Source organism: Lucilia cuprina, chromosome 4, assembly GCF_022045245.1.
Source record: "Lucilia cuprina isolate Lc7/37 chromosome 4, ASM2204524v1, whole genome shotgun sequence".
Classification (NCBI taxonomy): domain Eukaryota; kingdom Metazoa; phylum Arthropoda; class Insecta; order Diptera; family Calliphoridae; genus Lucilia; species Lucilia cuprina.
The window spans coordinates 91,432,733-91,452,895 of NC_060952.1; the positions used below are offsets into that span (position 1 = coordinate 91,432,733).

At 30.1% G+C, this 20,163-nt stretch overlaps 2 protein-coding genes and 4 non-coding genes across 11 annotated transcripts in view; 4 read left to right on the plus strand and 2 right to left on the minus strand.

Annotated features, from left to right (window-relative positions):
• LOC111684667 (protein CREBRF homolog) overlaps nt 1–3,867 on the plus strand; it is a 16,439-nt gene extending 12,572 nt beyond the window's left edge. The window contains exons 2-5 of the mRNA XM_046947975.1: nt 354–1,958; nt 2,487–3,308; nt 3,380–3,635; nt 3,701–3,867. Coding sequence (XP_046803931.1) covers nt 570–1,958; nt 2,487–3,308; nt 3,380–3,635; nt 3,701–3,867 — 2,634 coding nt within the window. The 5' untranslated portion in view covers nt 354–569. The remainder of the gene's footprint in view (nt 1–353; nt 1,959–2,486; nt 3,309–3,379; nt 3,636–3,700) is intronic.
• Nucleotides 3,868–12,571: 8,704 nt separating this feature from the next.
• On the plus strand, nt 12,572–12,678 carry LOC111684670. The gene has a single exon (XR_002762733.1). It is a non-coding gene; the product is annotated as a U6 spliceosomal RNA (small nuclear RNA).
• A 434-nt stretch (nt 12,679–13,112) lies between these two features.
• Nucleotides 13,113–13,219, plus strand: LOC111684672. The gene has a single exon (XR_002762734.1). It is a non-coding gene; the product is annotated as a U6 spliceosomal RNA (small nuclear RNA).
• A 1,891-nt stretch (nt 13,220–15,110) lies between these two features.
• Nucleotides 15,111–20,163, minus strand: part of LOC111684666 (extended synaptotagmin-2-B) — an 87,562-nt gene continuing 82,509 nt past the window's right edge. For all 6 annotated transcript variants that reach the window (XM_023446880.2, XM_023446883.2, XM_046950760.1 and 3 more), the window contains 4 exons: nt 17,709–17,757; nt 17,033–17,644; nt 16,444–16,968; nt 15,111–15,212 (listed from right to left, as the gene is read on the minus strand). In XM_023446880.2, the coding sequence (XP_023302648.2) occupies nt 15,126–15,212; nt 16,444–16,968; nt 17,033–17,644; nt 17,709–17,757 (1,273 nt within the window). In that variant the 3' untranslated portion in view covers nt 15,111–15,125. The remainder of the gene's footprint in view (nt 15,213–16,443; nt 16,969–17,032; nt 17,645–17,708; nt 17,758–20,163) is intronic.
• Nucleotides 15,661–15,767, plus strand: LOC111684673. Its single transcript, XR_002762735.1, has one exon. It is a non-coding gene; the product is annotated as a U6 spliceosomal RNA (small nuclear RNA).
• Nucleotides 18,000–18,106, minus strand: LOC111684674. Its single transcript, XR_002762736.2, has one exon. It is a non-coding gene; the product is annotated as a U6 spliceosomal RNA (small nuclear RNA).

The window sequence follows — 20,163 nt, forward strand, 5'->3', positions numbered from 1 at the left end:
GTTCTAGTTCAGTTCTAGTTCAGTCCTAGTTCAGTTCTAGTTCAGTTCTAGTTCAGTTCTAGTTCAGTTCTAGTTCAGTTCAGTTCTAGTTCAGTTCTAGTTCAGTTCAGTTCTAATTCAGTTCTAGTTCATTTCCAATTCAGTTCGAGTTCTACTTCAGTTCTAGTTCATTTCTAATTCATTTCTAATTCAGTTCTAGTTCTGTCCTAGTTCAATTCTAGTTCAGTTCAAGTTCAATTCTAGTTCAGTTCTTTTCTTTCTAGTCCTTATTCCAGTTAATTTCTATTATTAAGTTTAAATCTTATACAATTACTTAAATTCGTAATTACATTTTTCTCTTCTTTTCTTTTTAGTTTGTGCAATAAAATCAAAAAAGAAAAGGAGTTACACATCTACATAAAAGACCTCCTCAGAGGTCAAGCCCCAATATATATTGGGTGGGCTTAATCAAATTAATTAAACATTACCTTTAAAACCCAGCAAAAGGTTTTTATTTCGAAAGCCCAACATACCGAAAAGAAACAAATATAAAGAGTTTCTCGTTAAAACTCTTTAAATTTTAAAATACAATGACAGAAAATCAATTATTTCCCATGTCGACAGAATTATTCGACACCTCTTCCAATAGCAGTAATCCACTGAAATACGATTTGTATACGTTGGGATTAACAACCAGTGTAGGATCGGCAACAGCATTATTTGCAACATTTACGAATACGAGCAGCGGCGGAGGTATTGGCACAAATTCTCTATTTACACCCACAAGTAGCAGCAGTAGTAGTCTTGGTGGTGGCAGTGGCAGTAGTAATGTTATGCTAACGAATGCCATAACAATACCACGTAGTAATAATCCAAATCAAAGTCATAATCCCTATCAAGACGAGGCACAACATCATCCCACCAACAGTCCATTTCTTAGTCATTTATTGCATCATCAGCAGCAACAGAATCTTCAGCAACAACAGCAGCAGCATATAAATAACATGATGTCTTCTTCAGCCAATATGCAGCAGCAACAACAACAGCAGCAACAGAATCAGCAACATTCCAGCGGTTTGTTGTCGAATTCTCTTTCCGATTATTCCGATTATACTTTAGATGCTTCTATTTCACCTTCTCTGTTGCAAGATGTCAGCTTAAGTGCTGCCGCTCCCTCACAGGGTCTTAATTCCGGTCAAAATTCTAGCGCCTCCCTAACATCACCCTTCTACAGCCAAGATCCTTCATCGCCACTCAGTAATAACAATGGTTCTTTGGGTAGTAATGGCGCAACGGGCGGTAGCAATGGCAGCGGCAACTCCAGTAATCTAAATATCTCCTCTTCTACTGATATTACTGGAGTTACTTTTCTCACTTCTACCGCCACAGCAGATGACTCCTCATCTCTGTTGTACGACTCAAATCTAGCGCCCAATTCCATGTGGAGTGATGTTGGCAGTGCCATTTCCACCAAACATGAACCCTTTTTCATAGAAGAAAACTATATTTTTCCTTTGGATAAATCGGATGTAAATAATACCGGTTTTGGTGACTTTGAAGGTGATATTGCGAACTTAGAAGATATAGGAAATTTGGAAGACTTTTTGCCATCTTCAGGTTCTCATGACGATGCTGGTCACTCGTTTCATTTGCTATCACCTTCTTTACATACCGCAGCACAAAGTAGCACGCCTTCTCCGGGTATGGGACCACCAATGGAACTATTACAGCATCAACAACAGGAACAACAACACCAACATATAACACAGTTTACGCAAATACAAACAATGCAGAACTCCAATGGTGAAGCTAATGGCAACTCTAATCAAACAAACTCTATGCAAATCCAACAGCAGCAGCAGCAACAACAACAAAATCATCAAAGTTCCTCTAGTCCATATGAAATTTATCACAGTACACCAAATAAACATCAATTGCAGCAACAACAACACAATACAAATTTTTCACCCGGAAGTCTAGTAAGTTGTCTTTAACAATTTTCTACTTTTTAGTTCAGTTCTATTTTAGATCTAGTTTAGTTCCAGTCAAGTTCTATTTATGTTCTAGTTCAGTTCTAGTTCAGTTCTATTTCAGTTCTAGTTCAGTTCTAGTTCAGTTCTAGTTCAGTTCTAGTTCAGTTCTAGTTCAGTTCTAGTTCAGTTCTAGTTCAGTTCTAGTTCAGTTCTAGTTCAGTTCTAGTTCAGTTCTAGTTCAGTTCTAGTTCAGTTCTAGTTCAGTTCTAGTTCAGTTCTAGTTCAGTTCTAGTTCAGTTCTAGTTCAGTTCTAGTTCAGTTCTAGTTCAGTTCTAGTTCAGTTCTAGTTCAGTTCTAGTTCAGTTCTAGTTCAGTTCTAGTTCAGTTCTAGTTCTAGTTCAGTTCTAGTTCAGTTCTAGTTCAGTTCTAGTTCAGTTCTAGTTCAGTTCTAGCTCACTTCTGGTCAAGTTCTAGACTGGTTCTAGTTTAGCTAACTTCTTTAATTTATTTCTATTTACTTCTTTTTCTTTCTAGCCTTCTCCTTCACCACTACAAATGAATTCCATAACACCACCACCACCTCATGCCAATCGTTCACAATACCAGAGCCAAGTCAAATCACGCAACATGCAAGAGCTGCTAAAAAAAGATTTCTCCATATCGCCCGATCGTAATAATTCGTCTTGTCTCTTGGGCCATTCGGTACCCGCTACGCATGGCCTCCGAATGTCTGCCAATACTTTGAGTCCCAGTAGTGGCAGCAGTGGTTTTGGTAGTACAAATGGTGCCAACATTAGTTCCGGTTCCTCGAATGCCCCTGTGATAAGTGTAAATAGTGCACGCAAGCAAATGTATATGGCCAATGAAGGCAATACAATATCAAGATTATCCTCGTCGGCGCCCACACATTTGGGACCGACCGATATATGGATGCGTAGAGAACCCAGACAGCATTTATTATCTACCAGTTCCTTGGCCGAAGCCGAGTCTTTCTCATCCCTTAGTACCGGCAGTGTTTTGTCACCCGATGGCCATGACTATTCACAGGATGATGACGATGATATTTCAACCGATTATAATAGTGATCACTATGATGATTTATCCTCTGACAATGGTTCCGACAATGAAGATGATAATTCCACAATCCATGGCCGTTCAAATTCTATGAGTAGTAATCAATTGTCTTCTTCTAAAGGCAAAGAGAGATTCTTTTGGCAGTATAATGTCCAGGCCAAGGGGCCCAAAGGCAAACGTTTAGTTTTCCAATCAAAATTAGAAGATCCTCATGTACTGAATGAGGTCACCGATCCGGTATTTAGTCCTAATTGTTCTGTTAGAGGCATAAAGGTGTATAAGGTGATTTAGCTTTTGACAAAAAGAACAAAAGAATTTTACTAAGTTTTTTCTTTCTTTCTTTCCCTACACAGCATAGTGGTAAAGCGCGCAAAGGTGATGGTAATGATTTAACCCCAAATCCTCGTAAATTACATAATATTGGCAAAGAATTAGATCGTTTAAGTCGTACCATTAACGATATGACACCCGTATCCGAACTGCCCTTTAATGTTAGACCCAAATCACGTAAGGAGAAAAATAAATTAGCTTCACGAGCTTGTCGTTTAAAGAAGAAGGCTCAACATGAGGCCAATAAAATTAAACTATTTGGTTTGGAAATTGAACATAGTAAGTTTGGAAGAGAATAAGATATAGGAAAAAGAAATTCATCTTTTATATTTTCAAATTTTCAGAACGTTTATTAAATGCTATTAGTGATATTAAACAGAATCTGGCTTTAAAATATCGCAAACAAAATGTGGGCGAAAATGCCGATGAGGTGGAACAACAAATTGAAAGAATTTATAAACATGCTATAGGTAAGTTAAGAAAACATTTCATTACTGTTTACCTTCGTTAGAAGGGTATATATAAGGTTGTCATTCTGTTTGTGATTTCTGTAGTATATATTCAGTTTTTTTTTCAGTTCTAGTTCAGTTCTAGTTCAGTTCTAGTTCAGTTCTAGTTCAGTTCTAATTCAGTTCTAGTTCAGTTCTAGTTCAGTTCTAGTTCAGTTCTAGTTCAGTTCTAGTTCAGTTCTAGTTCAGTTCTAGTTCAGTTCTAGTTCAGTTCTAGTTCAGTTCTAGTTCAGTTCTAGTTCAGTTCTACTTCAGTTCTAGTTCCGTTCTAGTTCAGTTCAAGTTCAATTCTAGTTCAAGTTCAGTTCTAGTTTGGTTCTAGTTCAGTTCAAGTTTAGTTCAGTTCTAGTTTAGTTCAGTTCTAGTTTAGTTCAGTTCTAGTTTAGTTCAGTTCTAGTTTAGTTCTAGTTCAGTTCTAGTTTAGTTCAGTTCTAGTTTAGTTCAGTTCTAGTTTAGTTCAGTTCTAGTTTAGTTCAGTTCTAGTTTAGTTCAGTTCTAGTTTAGTTCAGTTCTAGTTTAGTTCAGTTCTAGTTCTGTTCTATTTCGATTTCTGTTCTACTTCTGCTCTAGTTTTGTTCTACTTCTGTTGTATCTAGTTCAGTTCTAGTTTAGTTCTAGTTCAGTTCTAGTGCAGTTCTAGTTCAGTTCTAGTTCAGTTCTAGTTCAGTTCTAGTTCTAGTTCAGTTCTAGTTCAGTTCTAGTTCAGTTCTAGTTCAGTTCTAGTTCAGTTCTAGTTCAGTTCTAGTTCAGTTCTAGTTCAGTTCTAGTTCAGTTCTAGTTCAGTTCTAGTTCAGTTCTAGTTCAGTTCTAGTTCAGTTCTAGTTCAGCTCTAGTTCAGTTCTAGTTCAGTTTTAGTTTAGTTCTAGTTAATTTGTTGTTCAGTTCTAGTTCAGCTCTAGTTTAGTTCTAGTTCAATTCTAATTTAGTTTTAGTTCAGCTCTAGTTCAGTTCTAGTTCAGTTCCAGTTCAGTTCTACTTTTGTTCTAGTTTAGTTTTGGCACAGTTTTAGTTCAGATCAGTTTAGTTGATTAGTTTTTGTTCAGTTCTATTATAATTTGGTTCCATTCGTTTCTGCTCTAGGTCAGTTCTCGTTCAGATTTAGTTTACAACCTTTCTACATATGTAGTTGGTTAAGTGGATACAGTATTTGTTGTTGTATGTATATTACATCCAATTTGAATAAATATACCGGCTTTGGGGTCTTTACTTTACTTGAAAGAAATTTATTGGAAACTTGATGAAATGATGAAGCATAAAATAATCATAAACTATATTCAGTTTCAAAATTTTCTAAAATTTGTTGGATATTTTGTTCCATAAAACGTATAACATCATCTAAATACAATGATAATATTGAAGATTAAAATTAACAAAAAAAAATTATTATGATTTTAAATAATTTAAATTTATTTTGTTTTTATAAAATTTAATTTAAAATTTTGTTTCAAAAATTAATTAATTTTCAAGGTATTTAAAGCATTATTTTAAGGCAACGTATTGTGTTCATTTTGTTTATAATTATAAATTTAAAAAATATAAAAATTTATTTAACATAATTTTTTAGATTTTTTTTATATAAATTTTAAAATTCTGTTTTTGATTCTTTAAAAAGTAATATTAAACATACAAATTTAACTTTAAATATTAAAAAAACTAAAATTTATTGATTCTCTCTCTCTAACCTAAGTACCTTTGAAATAGCAAAGTAAGGATTTAAAAAAAAGATTTGAAAAATTTATTTAAGATTTGTGTGTTTAAACAATAAAATTGAACTATGATGATTGGTTTAATTAATTAAACATTAAAATTTAAAATTAAAAATTATATAATAAAATAAGTGATAAGTTTAAAACTTTTATTAAGTTCTAAACTTAATAATGAAACAAAAACAATTTGAAGAAAAGTTCAAAAAACTTAAGTTTCAAATAAAAAATAATAATAGAATTTCAAAAACGAATTGACAGTGAAACGACGAATTAGTTTATAGGTTAGTTTTTTATAATAAATTATTTTATTGTTAAAATTTGGTTCATGTATAAAGTATGAATTTGAATTTGAATTGAAATGGAAAAAAAAGTTTTGTAAAATATTTAAAATTGATCATTAATTAATTAGGATTTTTTAATTGTTTATAAATAAGTTTTTAGAAGTGTTTTGTTTTTTTCTAAATTTAATAATAAATTGCAATAAAACATATGAATGTGTTAGTGAAAGTTTCGAAATCTTTTAAAATCCTTATAAAATATGTACCCTTTATGTTCCACATCTAAGTAGACTGGTTCCCGTTTAAGCATTTTAAAACGAAACTTTTTATCTCTCAATAATAATATATTGTCCGAATTATGTTTTTTTTTTTAATTTTTAAAAAATTTCCTTAAAATAACAAGAAAACAAAAATTTATTTAGCACGCAAGTTCCTGTAAAAAATGTACAAAATTTTTATATATTTAAAAAATTTATTAATAACAAATTTGAAATTGAAAAAAAGAAATCTATTAAAATAAGTTAAAAAATAGTTAAGAATTTTCTTTTAGGATTTACAAACAAAAATAAGAAAGAACGACAAGAATCAATCCAAATTTTTAAAATTTTTATAAAAATGTCTTTAGAAATTCCTTCAAAACCTTTTTCTCCGTTATCTTACGAATTCAAATTATAGAATTCCCTGGCGATCAAAAGTATTTTCTTTTTTTCGGAAAAAAGAAGAAGGTATAACATAAGTGAAGTCTTTATATTAAAGTCGGTAGATTGGACTTTCAGATTGCATAATAAATTTTACAAATAGAGGTATTTTAGAGGTGTTCTAACGTCTCAAATGTGATTAAAATCGGAGTTCTTTCAAACTTTACGTCACGATATCTTTAAAAACTTTATTATTGATTATTTAGTCTCTGCATTAAAAATGTCTAGGACTTTGTTCCTCTTAAACGATATCCAATAAAGCCAAATAAGACAACAGATCTTAAAACATTATCTATCATATATAGCATGATACCGTAATAGTGATCTATTCGAATCGAAATTTTCTCCGTTTACTAAACTTTGATATTCTGCATTTCGATTAGACTCGCCGCTAGATAAACAACAACTTACGATCGTACGATCAGAGAATACACACATTCGCAGGTGTTTTCGATCGTTGCGTAACTGAATGCGTAAACGTTAACTAAACGCAGAATATGGGTGAATATGTTTTATGTCTAACTATATCGTGTTCAAATCTTTTTAATTACAATTATCATATTCTGGTGCAAAACTTTGTAGATCAATAAGGGCATGGAAAATACGACATTTCCGATACTAACTTATTAGCTTTTGATAAATAATTCAAATGCTGATCAATATATAGACTAGTGTTTTTCCATAGTCTAGTGTAGTCTATAGTCTTGTCTATAGCCTAGACTATAGTCTAGTCTAAAAACTACTTTATAATGTACGCTATAGTCAGGCTAGTCTGTAAACTATAGCCTAGCCATTGTCAAGTTTGTATTCTAGACTGTAGTCTTGTATACAGATAGTCTGTAATCTAGTCTAGTATATAGCCTAGTCTGTAAACTATAGCCTAGCCATTGTCAAATTTGTATTCTAGACTGTAGTCTTGTATACAGATAGTCTATAATCTAGTCTAGTATATAGCCTAGTGTATAGCCTAGTCTGTAATCTAGTCTATAGTATAGTCGATTGCCTATAGTCGATTAAAATATAGTCTAGTCTACAATCTAGTCTAAAAACTAGTCTATAGTCTAGACTAGGTTATGGCCTATATAGTCTAGTCTGTAGTATAGTCGATTGTTTATAGTATTATATGTAGACTAGTCTATAACCTAGTCTTGTCTACAACCTAGTCTATAATCTAAGCTATATACTGACTATAATCTAGTCTTAAGTCGATAATCTTGTCTATAGTGAGGCTGTAATCTAGTCTTGTATATAGTCTAGTTTATGGCCTAGTCAATAGCCTGATTTGTATTCTAGTCTAGTCTATAATATAGTCTATAATCCAGAATATAGTTAGGCTATAATTTAGTCTAGTGTATACTATAGTCTATAGTGTAGTATATTGCCTTGTTTGAATTGTATTCTATAGTCTAAACTATATATATAGTCTAGTCTATACTCTAACTTATAGTCTAGTCTATAGGTATTAGTTTAACGGAAAATTAGTTTAATGGTACTAACCTTAAGCTAGTAACATTTCAAAATATACATTTTCCATGCCATAATATCCATGGATTAATAATGATTCTATGATTTCCAAATATGTTAATGCATTTTTCAGTAACGGTAGCGTTAGCGTTAACAGTTCTTTAGTTCATTTGGGTGTATATAAGCGCGTGAGATTTCTTTAGAGGTCTTTGAAGAAAAACTATTTAGGAACCGATTATTTAGAGAATTATATTATTGAGTATTTACTGTACCAATCTAAAGTGCGATTTCAATGGTGACTTTTGCAAATGTCAGTAGTTTAATATTAAGCTGTGAATGATACTGTTATATATTCTGAACCAAAATTTCCAAAAAGTTTTCAATATCAAGAGAGACCTTCGAAGGTTCTCTAAGTTGCAAAGATTGGGTTTTAATCTTTATGGGAAAGTTTGGAGAAATAAAGGTCTATAGTAGCAGCTAAATTATGCTTTAAATTTCACTGTGTTTAAAGCGATCGCTTTTGCAGTCTTTAATAAAGTTTCCTTTAAATAATTTTCCAGGCCTGTTATAGAATTCCATTCCGATCGAAAGTGAAATTAATACAAATATTTCGTTTCGGATACTATTTGTAAATTAAAGAAAAACTAAGGTTATAATTTCAAAATTAAAATTTCTTAATTTTCTTTACTTTTTAAAAACGCAAGACTTTAACTTTATTATAAAAAGAAACATAAAATACACAATTTTTAAAAAACTTAAGGGAACATTTTAATAAAAAAAAACTGAATTTAAATTACAATTATTTAAAAGTTTTAAGAAAAAATATAAACAAAATTAAAATAAAAATAAAAATAAAAAGAATTATTTAAACAAAAAACACAAAATAAACAATTGACCAAACAATGTTTTAAATGTAAAGTGTGCAGGGTTAAAGGTTAAAAAATATATGAATAAAAAAAGTTTGAAAATTTTATAAAAAAAATGTAAAGGAAAATGAACAGTGAAAAGAAAATTACAAATTATAAATGTTTAAATGTGCTTTAAATTAATGTGCTTCATTGACAAAATTTTATTTTATTTATAATATATATATTATACACAAACAAAATTTACATAAAAAATTAAAAATTAAAATTTAGAAATAATATTTAATATTATAAAAAATTTAAAAACAAAAAAATATAATTTTGAAAAAATTGGAAAATTAAAAAAGATTAACAACATCTGCCCTCCAAAAAAAATATATATATTTTAAAATAAAGTTTATAAAGAAGTTGTAAAAACGAAAATTTGCAAAAAAAAATTCAAATAATTTTAATTTTTTTTTTTAAATAAAAAAAAAATAAAAAATGTTAAAAGTTAAAGAAATTTGAGCCCAGAGTCGAGTAAATGAGAAAAAATACAAAGTTTCTTTATTGATGATCACAGTCAGATGGGTATCTCGAGCCGCTTAAGAGAAATTAAAATTTTATTTTTTATAAAAATAGACTTTTTTACAACTTCAGCTAGAAATTTCAGAAGAAAAACTATAACAAACAAAGGTTTCTGAAATCCAATATCAAAATAAAATATTTATTTAAAAAATACAAAATACAAACAAAAACAAAATACATTTGGAAAATAAACTACCTCAAAACATACAAAAATAAAATAATAATAAAAAATACAAGGAAATTATTAATTAAAAACACAATAAATATATTCATAATTATTTTTGTAAATAATTTAATAAGAAATAATTTTGTTGTTAAAAAAACAAGAAATAAAACCAAACAAAACTCAAAAAATAATTAAAAAACTTTTTAATTTATTAATAATTTAAAAAAACAAAAACTAAAATTATTGATAAATTTAAATGTTTTCTTAACAATTAAAAACAAAAAAAAATAAAATAAATGTTTTTTTCAAATGATCAAAAAACATTAAAAATTTTTACATACTGTGTTGCAAAGAAAATTATAAATTTTTTTTATTAATTTTAAGAATTTAATAATTAAGAAAAAAAATAATTTAACTAAAAACTACACTTACACCAGACACACAATTTATGTATAAACAAAAAAAAAAACAAATATTTAAATATTTACAAAAAAAGAGTTTCATTGTAAAAACAAAACAAAAAAGAAAACTTTCAAATTATATATAAAATAATATTAAAAAAACAACAACAACAAGAAAATTATATAATAAAACAGCATAAAAACAAAACTGGGAATAAAAAAGGAAATAAATTATTGTGTTTTCTTAATGTTTTTAAAGAAGATTTAGTCTAATAACTAGTTAAAAGGGAACATATGTATAAACATACATACATGTTGTTGTTGTTTTAGGTTACTACAACAACAACTCTTACCAGCAGTTTGACAAAGAGTCTATGCTACCGAAAAAGTCAGTGATTGGCACTAACTTCTAACCACCTATTTGGCTCCAATTTGTGTTTCAGTTGCACTCTTTATAAGCGTGAGAGTGAACACTTAAAAAACAAGTTTTAGCCTTTTTCTGTCTCTTCGTAATCTATGTGGTGACGGTTGACTTCCTCATACGACAAAAACATTTTTAAATAAATAGTTGCCTAGACAGTCGGTGACCATGTACAACCCAATTCGTGATTCGGAAGTACTTTTTTAAGCCGAAGAAAGGGAGAGGACACTTGAAAAACAAGCTTTAGATTTTTGTCTGTCTCTTCGTAATCTGTAAGTCACTTCTTTGACTTTTTTGTAGGGCGGTTAGTTAGTAAGTTTGAAAGGAGGATGTATATATACATCAAATCCGAAGAAATACTCCTAGGCCTCTATCGGGCCTGTTGTGCGATCCTTAACCAGAGTCTCAGGTGGGAATCGACTACCAGACTAGATCACTAACCTACCGGAGACCTTGTAGGACAAGCATAGGTTTAAATAGCTAGTCACCTGGACAGTCGTTGGTCAGATAAGATAGTTCTGGACGGTCGGACCGAACTAATGGGACGTTATAGAACCGATAATTACACAGGTAAACAATATAGTTTCCAAGTAGTTTAATAAAATTGTCAATTGGATAGTCCATAGGTTAGATGTATACTAGTTTATAGACTTATTAAGTGATTAGTGCTTAGAGTAGTTAAGAGACTAGTTCTTAGAGTACTAATATATAAATTAGTCTAATAAATTAGTCTAGAGACCAGTGTTAATAGACTAGTATATGGACTAGACAATAGGCTGGTCTATAGACTAGACAAGTTTCTGTATACTAGTCAATAAACTGGTCAACCGACTAGTCCATAGAATAGTAAATAGTTTAGTCAATAGACTGGTCCACTGACTGATCTATAAATTAGTCAATAGTCTGGTCTATAGACTAGTAGAACAACTATATCAATAAACTGATAGTCTATTGGTATGTGCGTAGAGAGTAGTGTGTCTATAGACTAGAAAATAGACTGGTATATAGACTAGTCAATAGACTGTTATATACTAATCAATAGACTGATCTATATGCAAGTCAATAAACTGGTATATAGATTAATCAATAGACTGATTTATAGACTAATCAAGATGGATCTATAGACTTGTCAATAACTTATCTAAGGACTAGTCCACAGATTAGTAATTAGACTAGTCTATAGACTTATCAATTGCATTGATCTATAGACTAGTCTATAAACTGATCTAAAGACTAGTGAATATACTGATTAAGGAACTATTCTATAAACTGGTCTATAGACATGTTAATGCACCGATCTACAGATTGGTCTATAAACTAATCTAGAGACTACACAATAGACTGATCTAGAAACTAGTCAATATACTAATCTAGAAACTAGTCAATAGACTAATCTATAGTCTAATCTATGTACTGATCCACAAGCTAGTTAATAAACTAATCTAAAGACTAGTCAATAGACAGATCTAGAAACTAGTCAATAGACTGGTCTATAGACTAATCAATAGGTTGGTCTACAAACAAGTCAATTGATTAATCTACAGACTAGTCAACAGACTAATCTACAGAGTAATCAATTTATTTTGGTCTGGTCTACAGATTAGTTAATAGAATAATCAAAAGACTCCTCTAGTTCATAATCTGCACTATAGACTATAATCTGTATAAAAGTGAAAAGAAAAGTAAAAAAAACTTATATCACGAAAAAAACGTCTATATTTTCGACCAGTGTTATTTTGCGGATTGTGCATAATTTCAATTATTTTCTTAATCTTTCATTATATTTATAAATATTTCATTTCAAAATTTAAAAACATATTTGTCAGTCACTTAATTACCTTAAAAACATAAACACCTTTAAAATAAAATGTATTCAAATTAAACGACCAGTTCCTCCACATTTGTAGTATTGCTATAAAAAACAACTAAAGTCATCTGGTAACACTCAATGTGTTTACTTTCCTGCATTTTTAACCTTAACAATACAACTCTGTTTATACTCACCACTAAGAAAATTTATTCACCTAACATATGTTTTACAATTTAAATTCACCTTTTTTTCTAGTTTATACCTTATAATTCCCATAATCTTTTTTCTTAAAATGTTTGTATAAATAGTAGATTTAAATCGTCACATTTGTTCTTGCTTCGGCAGAACATATACTAAAATTGGAACGATACAGAGAAGATTAGCATGGCCCCTGCGCAAGGATGACACGCAAAATCGTGAAGCGTTCCACATTTTTTTGTTAAAATGAATCGTGTGATGAAAATATCATAATGAATGAAAGAAATTTTGTAAACGTTTATAAAATTATAAGAAAATTAAAAAATAGTTTGACAAGTCTTAAAAATTGCTTAAAATTGTCCATATGTTATCAATTTACTAAATTTTATTAAAAGATTAAATCAAATATAATTAAAAATCTTTAGTTTAACCGAAAAGTTCTAACAAAAATGTAACAAAATATTCATAATGTTTTGCAATTCTATAGTTACTCAAGGGTAGTTTAGGTAGCAAATCTCTTCTTTCACTCAGGTAGTAATAATGTGATAATAACAAACCCTAATCTGTAAATGATATTTTTATGTTTTCAACATATAGTATTGTTGTTTATAATTCCCATATTCTTTTTTCTCAAAAAGAACGGTTAAATAGTTTATTAAAGTGATGATCTTTGTTCTTGCTTCGGCAGAACATATACTAAAATTGGAACGATACAGAGAAGATTAGCATGGCCCCTGCGCAAGGATGACACGCAAAATCGTGAAGCGTTCCACATTTTTTTGTTGAAATTTTATTTTTTAATAAACAAAACTATTTGGAGTTGTCATAGAATCAAATAATTGTCGGAATTGGTTTTAGAAACGTCTAAAGAAATACATTTGTTTCATGGAATCATATGCGTTCGTATTTTTGCTCGATATTGAATCGTATATCCAAAATCGAAGAAAGATTTAAGTAAAATTTTCTTAGTCGAATAGAATGGAATAAGAGCTAATGTCAAGAGCTAAAATTTGCCTTCAAAAGCTAAGAAACTCCAAGTTTTAGGAATATATATGAAAATTTTCTATATATAAAAGCCTATAACACTAAGGCCCATAATCTCATTCTCTGGTTATCATTTAACTGGTAAATATTCTGCCGGTTAAAATATTTTTTCTATGAAAACTATCAAAATATCGTTTCGATAAGAAATAACAAGACATTGAGAAAATGGCGGTAAGAGTATTAAGTCTTTTAGTTTCATTTTAAAGTCCATTGTATTAGCTGTCACTCTGTCAAATTTCAAGTTAATAATCCTAATAATAAAGAAGTTATAAACTTTCAACTTAAACAGTCAAAAGCGTTTTATGCTGAAAAGTGTGGCTAATGAAGAGTTTTACAAATTTGTGTATAACTTTAAAACGCAAAATTATTTTAAAGTGAAATTTTTTTAATCTGATAGAATGGAAAATTGTCTATAATCTAGCGTTAAAACTTTTCTTTTAAAACTGAGAAAACATTTAAAAATTTAAAGATTAACTTTAAAAACGCTTATAAAAAAAGCTTAAAAACTCAAAATACAATTTTACCTCAACTATATTAGAGGCCATTTTGTAAACTAGTTACTGGTAAAATTTCATAAGAATCGGTTAAAAAATAACGAAGTTATGGGGTTAAATGTTTGGGTATTTAAATTTTCAAAAAAATTGACAAAAATTTCAATGTTAAAATTTCCCTAAAGTAACAGGTGAACAGAAGTTAATAGTAAGTAAATGGCTTAAACGCGTTTTTACAAATTTGTCTATAACTTTTAAACTATAAAACATATTGAAACAATATGGGGCTCATATAAAAGCTTGAAATATAAGCTTTGTAATGCAAAGAAAATTTAACGCCCACTGACACGCCCATTTGATGAAATTAAGGGTTTTAAGTTTAAAAATGCTTGTAACAAAGAAGGTAATAAATTTTTAAATTTTATTTTTTGCCATCCTAAAGTTTATGTGATTAGCTATGACTGTGAGCAATTTCAAGTTGATAAACGAAATAATACAGATGTTATTACCATCTAAAGTTAATAGTCGTACTCTTGGTATGTTTAACACTAGAACCAAAGGACTGTTTGGCTAATTTGCGTATAACTTTTGTAATAGGAGTTATATTTTGTTGAAATTTTTAACATTTAATAGTAAACAAAGTGGGCTATTTGAGTATGTTCATTTTTTTTTTTTAATTTCTAGTTTATAAACAAATGTAGGGGCCTTTAAATTCTAAGATTATTTTAACATTAAGAAAACACTTTTTATATGTAAGTTGTTTTTTATTATATTTTTTTAAATTTAACATAAATATAACTTTCATTTATTTAAATATTTATAAAATTTTACAAATCGAAAAAAGAGATATGATTACCAAAAACAAAATAAAAATTAAATAATAAATTAAAGTTTTTAATGAACATTTAACATATACATACTTTTAGCTATGAACAGTATTTAAGAAAAACATCTCAAATAAATTAATTATACAAAAATTAAGCAATTAATTTTTTAAAATAATAAAATTCTAAGAGTATAAAAAAAGAGAGATAGACAGAGTGAGAGAGAGCTTTTAGTATTATATAGTTTATCTTTTGCATCCAAAAATAAAAATTATATTACGAGATTACTAATATAGAGATTAATTTTTTTATTCCAAAAAAAACATTTATTCATGTTTATGCTCTGGCTGTAAATCAAACCAAGTAGTAAGACCTTCCTCTGAGATTTCTGGTTCATTGAGGGGGATTTTAAGCTGTGAATAAAGAAAAAAAGAGAAAATTTAATAAAGGAATATATAAATGATAAATTTTAAAAATAGACATCGGTGTAAAAATTGTAAAAAGTATTAAAAAAAGTACAATTTGTACTACTTATCTATCACAACTAAAAAAGTAGCAAACATTGTATCTTTCAAAATAGCACAAGATACTAAACTAAAATACTTTTAAGGCACATAACACATAAGTACCTACTCAAAGCACATTGTATGTTCAATGTATGTTTGTTTTATCATTTCTTTTGAAATAAGGGTGTTTTTGTAAATAAGATCTTTGTAAAGAGTATTTACATTTTCTATTTTCTACCTAATCATATGGTTATAAATCCGAAACAATATTACTTGACACAATTAAATCTTATAATTCCCATAATCTTTTTTCTCAAAAAGTATGTATAAATAGTTGATTTAAGTAGATTACTTCGTTCTTGCTTCGGCAGAACATATACTAAAATTGGAACGATACAGAGAAGATTAGCATGGCCCCTGCGCAAGGATGACACGCAAAATCGTGAAGCGTTCCACATTTTTTTGTTGAAATTTCATTTAATAAAAAAAGCTATTCGGAGTTAGTGATAGAATCCAGTCGAATGAGCTACCACCTAGAGCTAACCTAGAGATAGAAATTACTAGATAGATAGATAGATAGATAGATAGATAGATAGAAAGATAGATAAATAGATAGATAGATAGATAGATAGATAGATAGATAGATAGATAGATAGATAGATAGATAGATAGATAGATAGATAGATAGATAGATAGATAGATAGATAGATAGATAGATAGATAGATGGATAGATAGATATATAGACAACATATAGAATTATTAATTCAATGAATGTCACATAAATGTAGAAAATCCTACTGAAATCATTTGAGATGATAAATAATAGGATCCATGCTTAACTATCTACCTATTAGAACTTCCAAAGCGAAATATGTAAATCCCTTCAAGCGACTTAACGTGAATGTAATAAAACAATTTCTATTGTCAATAGTGTAAAGTTAAACTTAGAAGTGAAAAAAAATGTGGACATTGGTTTATTAAGAAATTAGGAAATTTTCTTCCTAGACATTAATATTTCTCACTTTGTCGAAAAGATCTTCAGCTCTCAAATTGAAATTTAAAGTCAAACTAGTCATTTTAGATAGTACCTAATGAATTCCAATATAATTTCATTTAATTTTTTTTAACACAACTCACCATTCCAATAATAGGACTACCACCCGACAAAAAGCCCTTCTGCGTGCAAACCGTCACTTCTAATTCGGATTGCATCATTTCAGCCGTAGAAATCAAATATTCAAATGTGGCATCATACACGGGATTACAATTATCCTTGACAACGATAGTTTTACGTTTTGACTCTTTACTGCGACCGGGTAGTAGGTAAAGCTTAACATAAGGATCGGGAATATTAGAGGGATCTCTTAAGGGTATATTCATTATTTTATGAATGGTAACGAATAACTTCTGACGCTGCACCATATAGTGTAATGTCATTTGCATGCGTCCCAAGCCATATTCGCCGGGTGAAGTTGTCAAATCGGGTACACGATGAGTCAAAACCGAATCACCGCCTATTAATGCGGCCGTAAAAGGTTTCGGACTGCGCGGTGGTGTAATCGATTGTAAATTCGCTGAAGTGGAGACTTTTAGATTGGACTCTTCTTCTTCGGTTAAAGGAGATTCGGTAGATGAAATGCGACTAGATTGAGATTGTAAGTCCTGTGGAAGGAATATTTTTAATGAAATCTTTGTTTTACGAAATGAGTAAAAAGTATAATTTTACCTTAGGTGAGGTTTTCTCTTGTATACTGGGAGTTTTACTCATAACAGAAGTTGTGCGTGATAATTGTGGTAGTGAGGGTTCGGGATTATCTGGATCCTCTATTATCTCCGCCTTTTTCAATATTCTCAAGGACAAAGACATTATGAGCTTAGATTCTGGTCCAGATTTTTGTAATTGGAAAGGTTGTGATACTAATTCCATTCTCTCCTTGTTCATTAGCGAAGCTATAACATAACCATACTGACCAATTTCCGAACCAGTTTTTTGATCATAAATTCTAATTTGCAAAGTATCATTATCAGGATTGCCAACCAAGAAAGTAAAACCTTGTTCCCAAACGGGCGAATCATCACGCATAATCATGGCGGTCTGTTGTTTTTGTTTACCCACACTGGCCACCAAATAGGGATCGGGTTTAGAGTGAACACGAGCCTGTTTCAGATTCTTACAAGAGTCAATGAAGACCGTTAATAAGGCAGTACTCATAGAGGAAACTCTAAGTAGTTGGGTTTCTAAGAGGGCGGCTTGCAAGTCGGAAGGATCTGCGGTAAGTTTATACCATTGCAGGCGCACATGCAGCAGACCATGTTTGGCATCTTCCAATGTTAACCACTAAAAGTTGTAAAATGTTATTGATTTATTTTTGAGGTTAAATTAGATTAAATACAACACTCACCGTATCCACTACACCTCTTTTAACGGCATTGATAATTTCGATTGAAGCTCTGTAAAAGTGTTTTTTTATAAAAAATATATTAATTTTTTTTCTATCAAATTGATTTTATATTAAAAACATAATTTGTTTAACATAACTGTAACTAAAATTAAAAACAAAATTCTTTAAAACTTTTCTAAAAATGTCTCTAATTTGTTAGTTATTAATTAATTAAAAGAGTTAGTAAAATTGATGTAATGTTTAATTGATAACAATATTAGCTAATAATAGTTGAATATAAAAAATTATCCAAAAAATGTGGAACGCTTCACGATTTTGCGTGTCATCCTTGCGCAGGGACCATGCTAATCTTCTCTGTATCGTTCCAATTTTAGTATATGTTCTGCCGTAGCAAGAACGAGTGAAAAATGTTTAATTTACTATTTGTAACTAATGTTTTAAGGAAAAAGATTATGGGAATTATAAGCAACAAAAAACGTATTGGTGAAAAGTTGTCTATGAAAAGGACAGTGAGAAAGTGTTGAATAGCTATTCAGGTAGAAAATAAATGTAAGCGATAGATAACTGTGTATGTTCCTTATGATTTACTTGACGAAGGGGATGATTAGAAGTGAGAGTAAGAATATTTTTTATATCAAAACTTTTTCTGAAAGAAAAAAACATTTTTTTTGATTTGGAATTTTAAAGTTACAACCAGAGAAAAGGTGATTTTTTGTAATATTTTGATAGATTTCAACTTAAAGAATATTTTTAGAAAATGTGGATCCTGGGTCTTTAGAATATATCGATGAGTCCAAACTAATGAATTTTAAATCCAAATCCAAACTTATATATTCTTAATCGAATTAACTACTACATGGTGCCATGTGTACTACTTCAATCAAGGCATTGGAAACGTTGCTAGATATTCCACCCATTGAAACATATTAAAGATATGAGGCGGCGAATACCAGTAGGGATTCTATATTGAAAATCCTGAAGCAGAAATATACCACCGCTTCCAGGAAGAAGTACGAGAAATAATGGAAAGCGTAAATTGTATAAAAATAAATATGGTGTCCACAGCGGTTAATATAATTACCGACAGCCAAAAGGCAATTAGGGAGATATCAGGGAGAAATCTAATACCGTATTGCATTGTAAGAGAGCTTTAACTGAATACTTTCTCAGAGGTAAAGTTGACATCATATGGGTGCCACTCGGGAGTAGTCGGTAACGAAAGAGCGAATGTAATAGCTTTAAAGAGAAGGGAGCTCGAGGAAGTTAACCTGACAAACGCAAAACCATTCGTCACAACAAAAACTGAGAGAATCCCATAAGGCCTTTTGGAATAATGAAACAGTGGATAGAACCATGAAGATCCTATGGAGTGACCCTGAGGGGTCTCAGTTCCTTTTTTCATGATAAGCAGCGCACAACAGGCCCGATAGTGGCCTTCGTGTATTTCTTCGGATTTGATGTAGTCTACATCCTCTTATCAACCTAACCTAATCTAATCGATTAAAATATTCACCTGAATAACAAAGTAGAAACTTAGAAGAGTTTAATAAAACGTGTGGAGTTTGAATAAAAAGCTTTCATATGGGACCGAATAAACCGATTCAGACCTTTAGGCAAATGAAATTGGTTGGCTACCATGATTCAAAGTACAAAATGAGACCGAAGAAACCGATTTAGATCTTTAGACAAATATGTAAGATTCTTATCGTAACAGATCAATTACCGATGAAATTGGTTGGCTACTATGATCCAAAGTACTAAATGAGACCGATTAAACCGATTCAGATCTTTAGGCAAATATATAAGATACATCAATTACCGATGAAATTAGTAACCGAATAAACCGATTCAGATCTTTAGACAAATGTATAAGATCCATCAATTACAGATGAAATTGGTTGGCTACTGCGGTCTAAAGTTTCAAATGAGATCGAATAAACCGATTCAGATCTTTAGGCATAAATATAACATCCATTAATGAAACATAAATTTCAAAATCGATTGATACTAAAGTTCTTCGTAAATTTAAAAATTTTTTCTTAATAATATTTTGAGTTCCATATAGTCCTCTAGGCTAATATAATGGAGTCATGTGACTTTAATTAGATCAGAATGGTTATGTCAATGAATGTTAACGTTGAAGCGTTTGGAGTTTAAGTAGAATGTTTCCGAAGCTTATATGCATTCGTTCCCCATCGTTTGAGTATGTAGATATTGTACCCGAAAGAGTGTAAATTGATTTTGTAACAATAAAACTCCGATCCTATAGGTATAATACAACTATAATGACTTATTTTTACTACAGATCTTAGACGGTGCAATTAAAAAACGATTATTAGTATAATAGTTTTGGTAATCGGCTTATATGATTCAGGTTTTTGTAGTTTGAAAGTTGTAGTAAGGATCCAGATCTTTAGACGTGGTCATGGATGTTGTGGTATGCCAAAAAATGTCA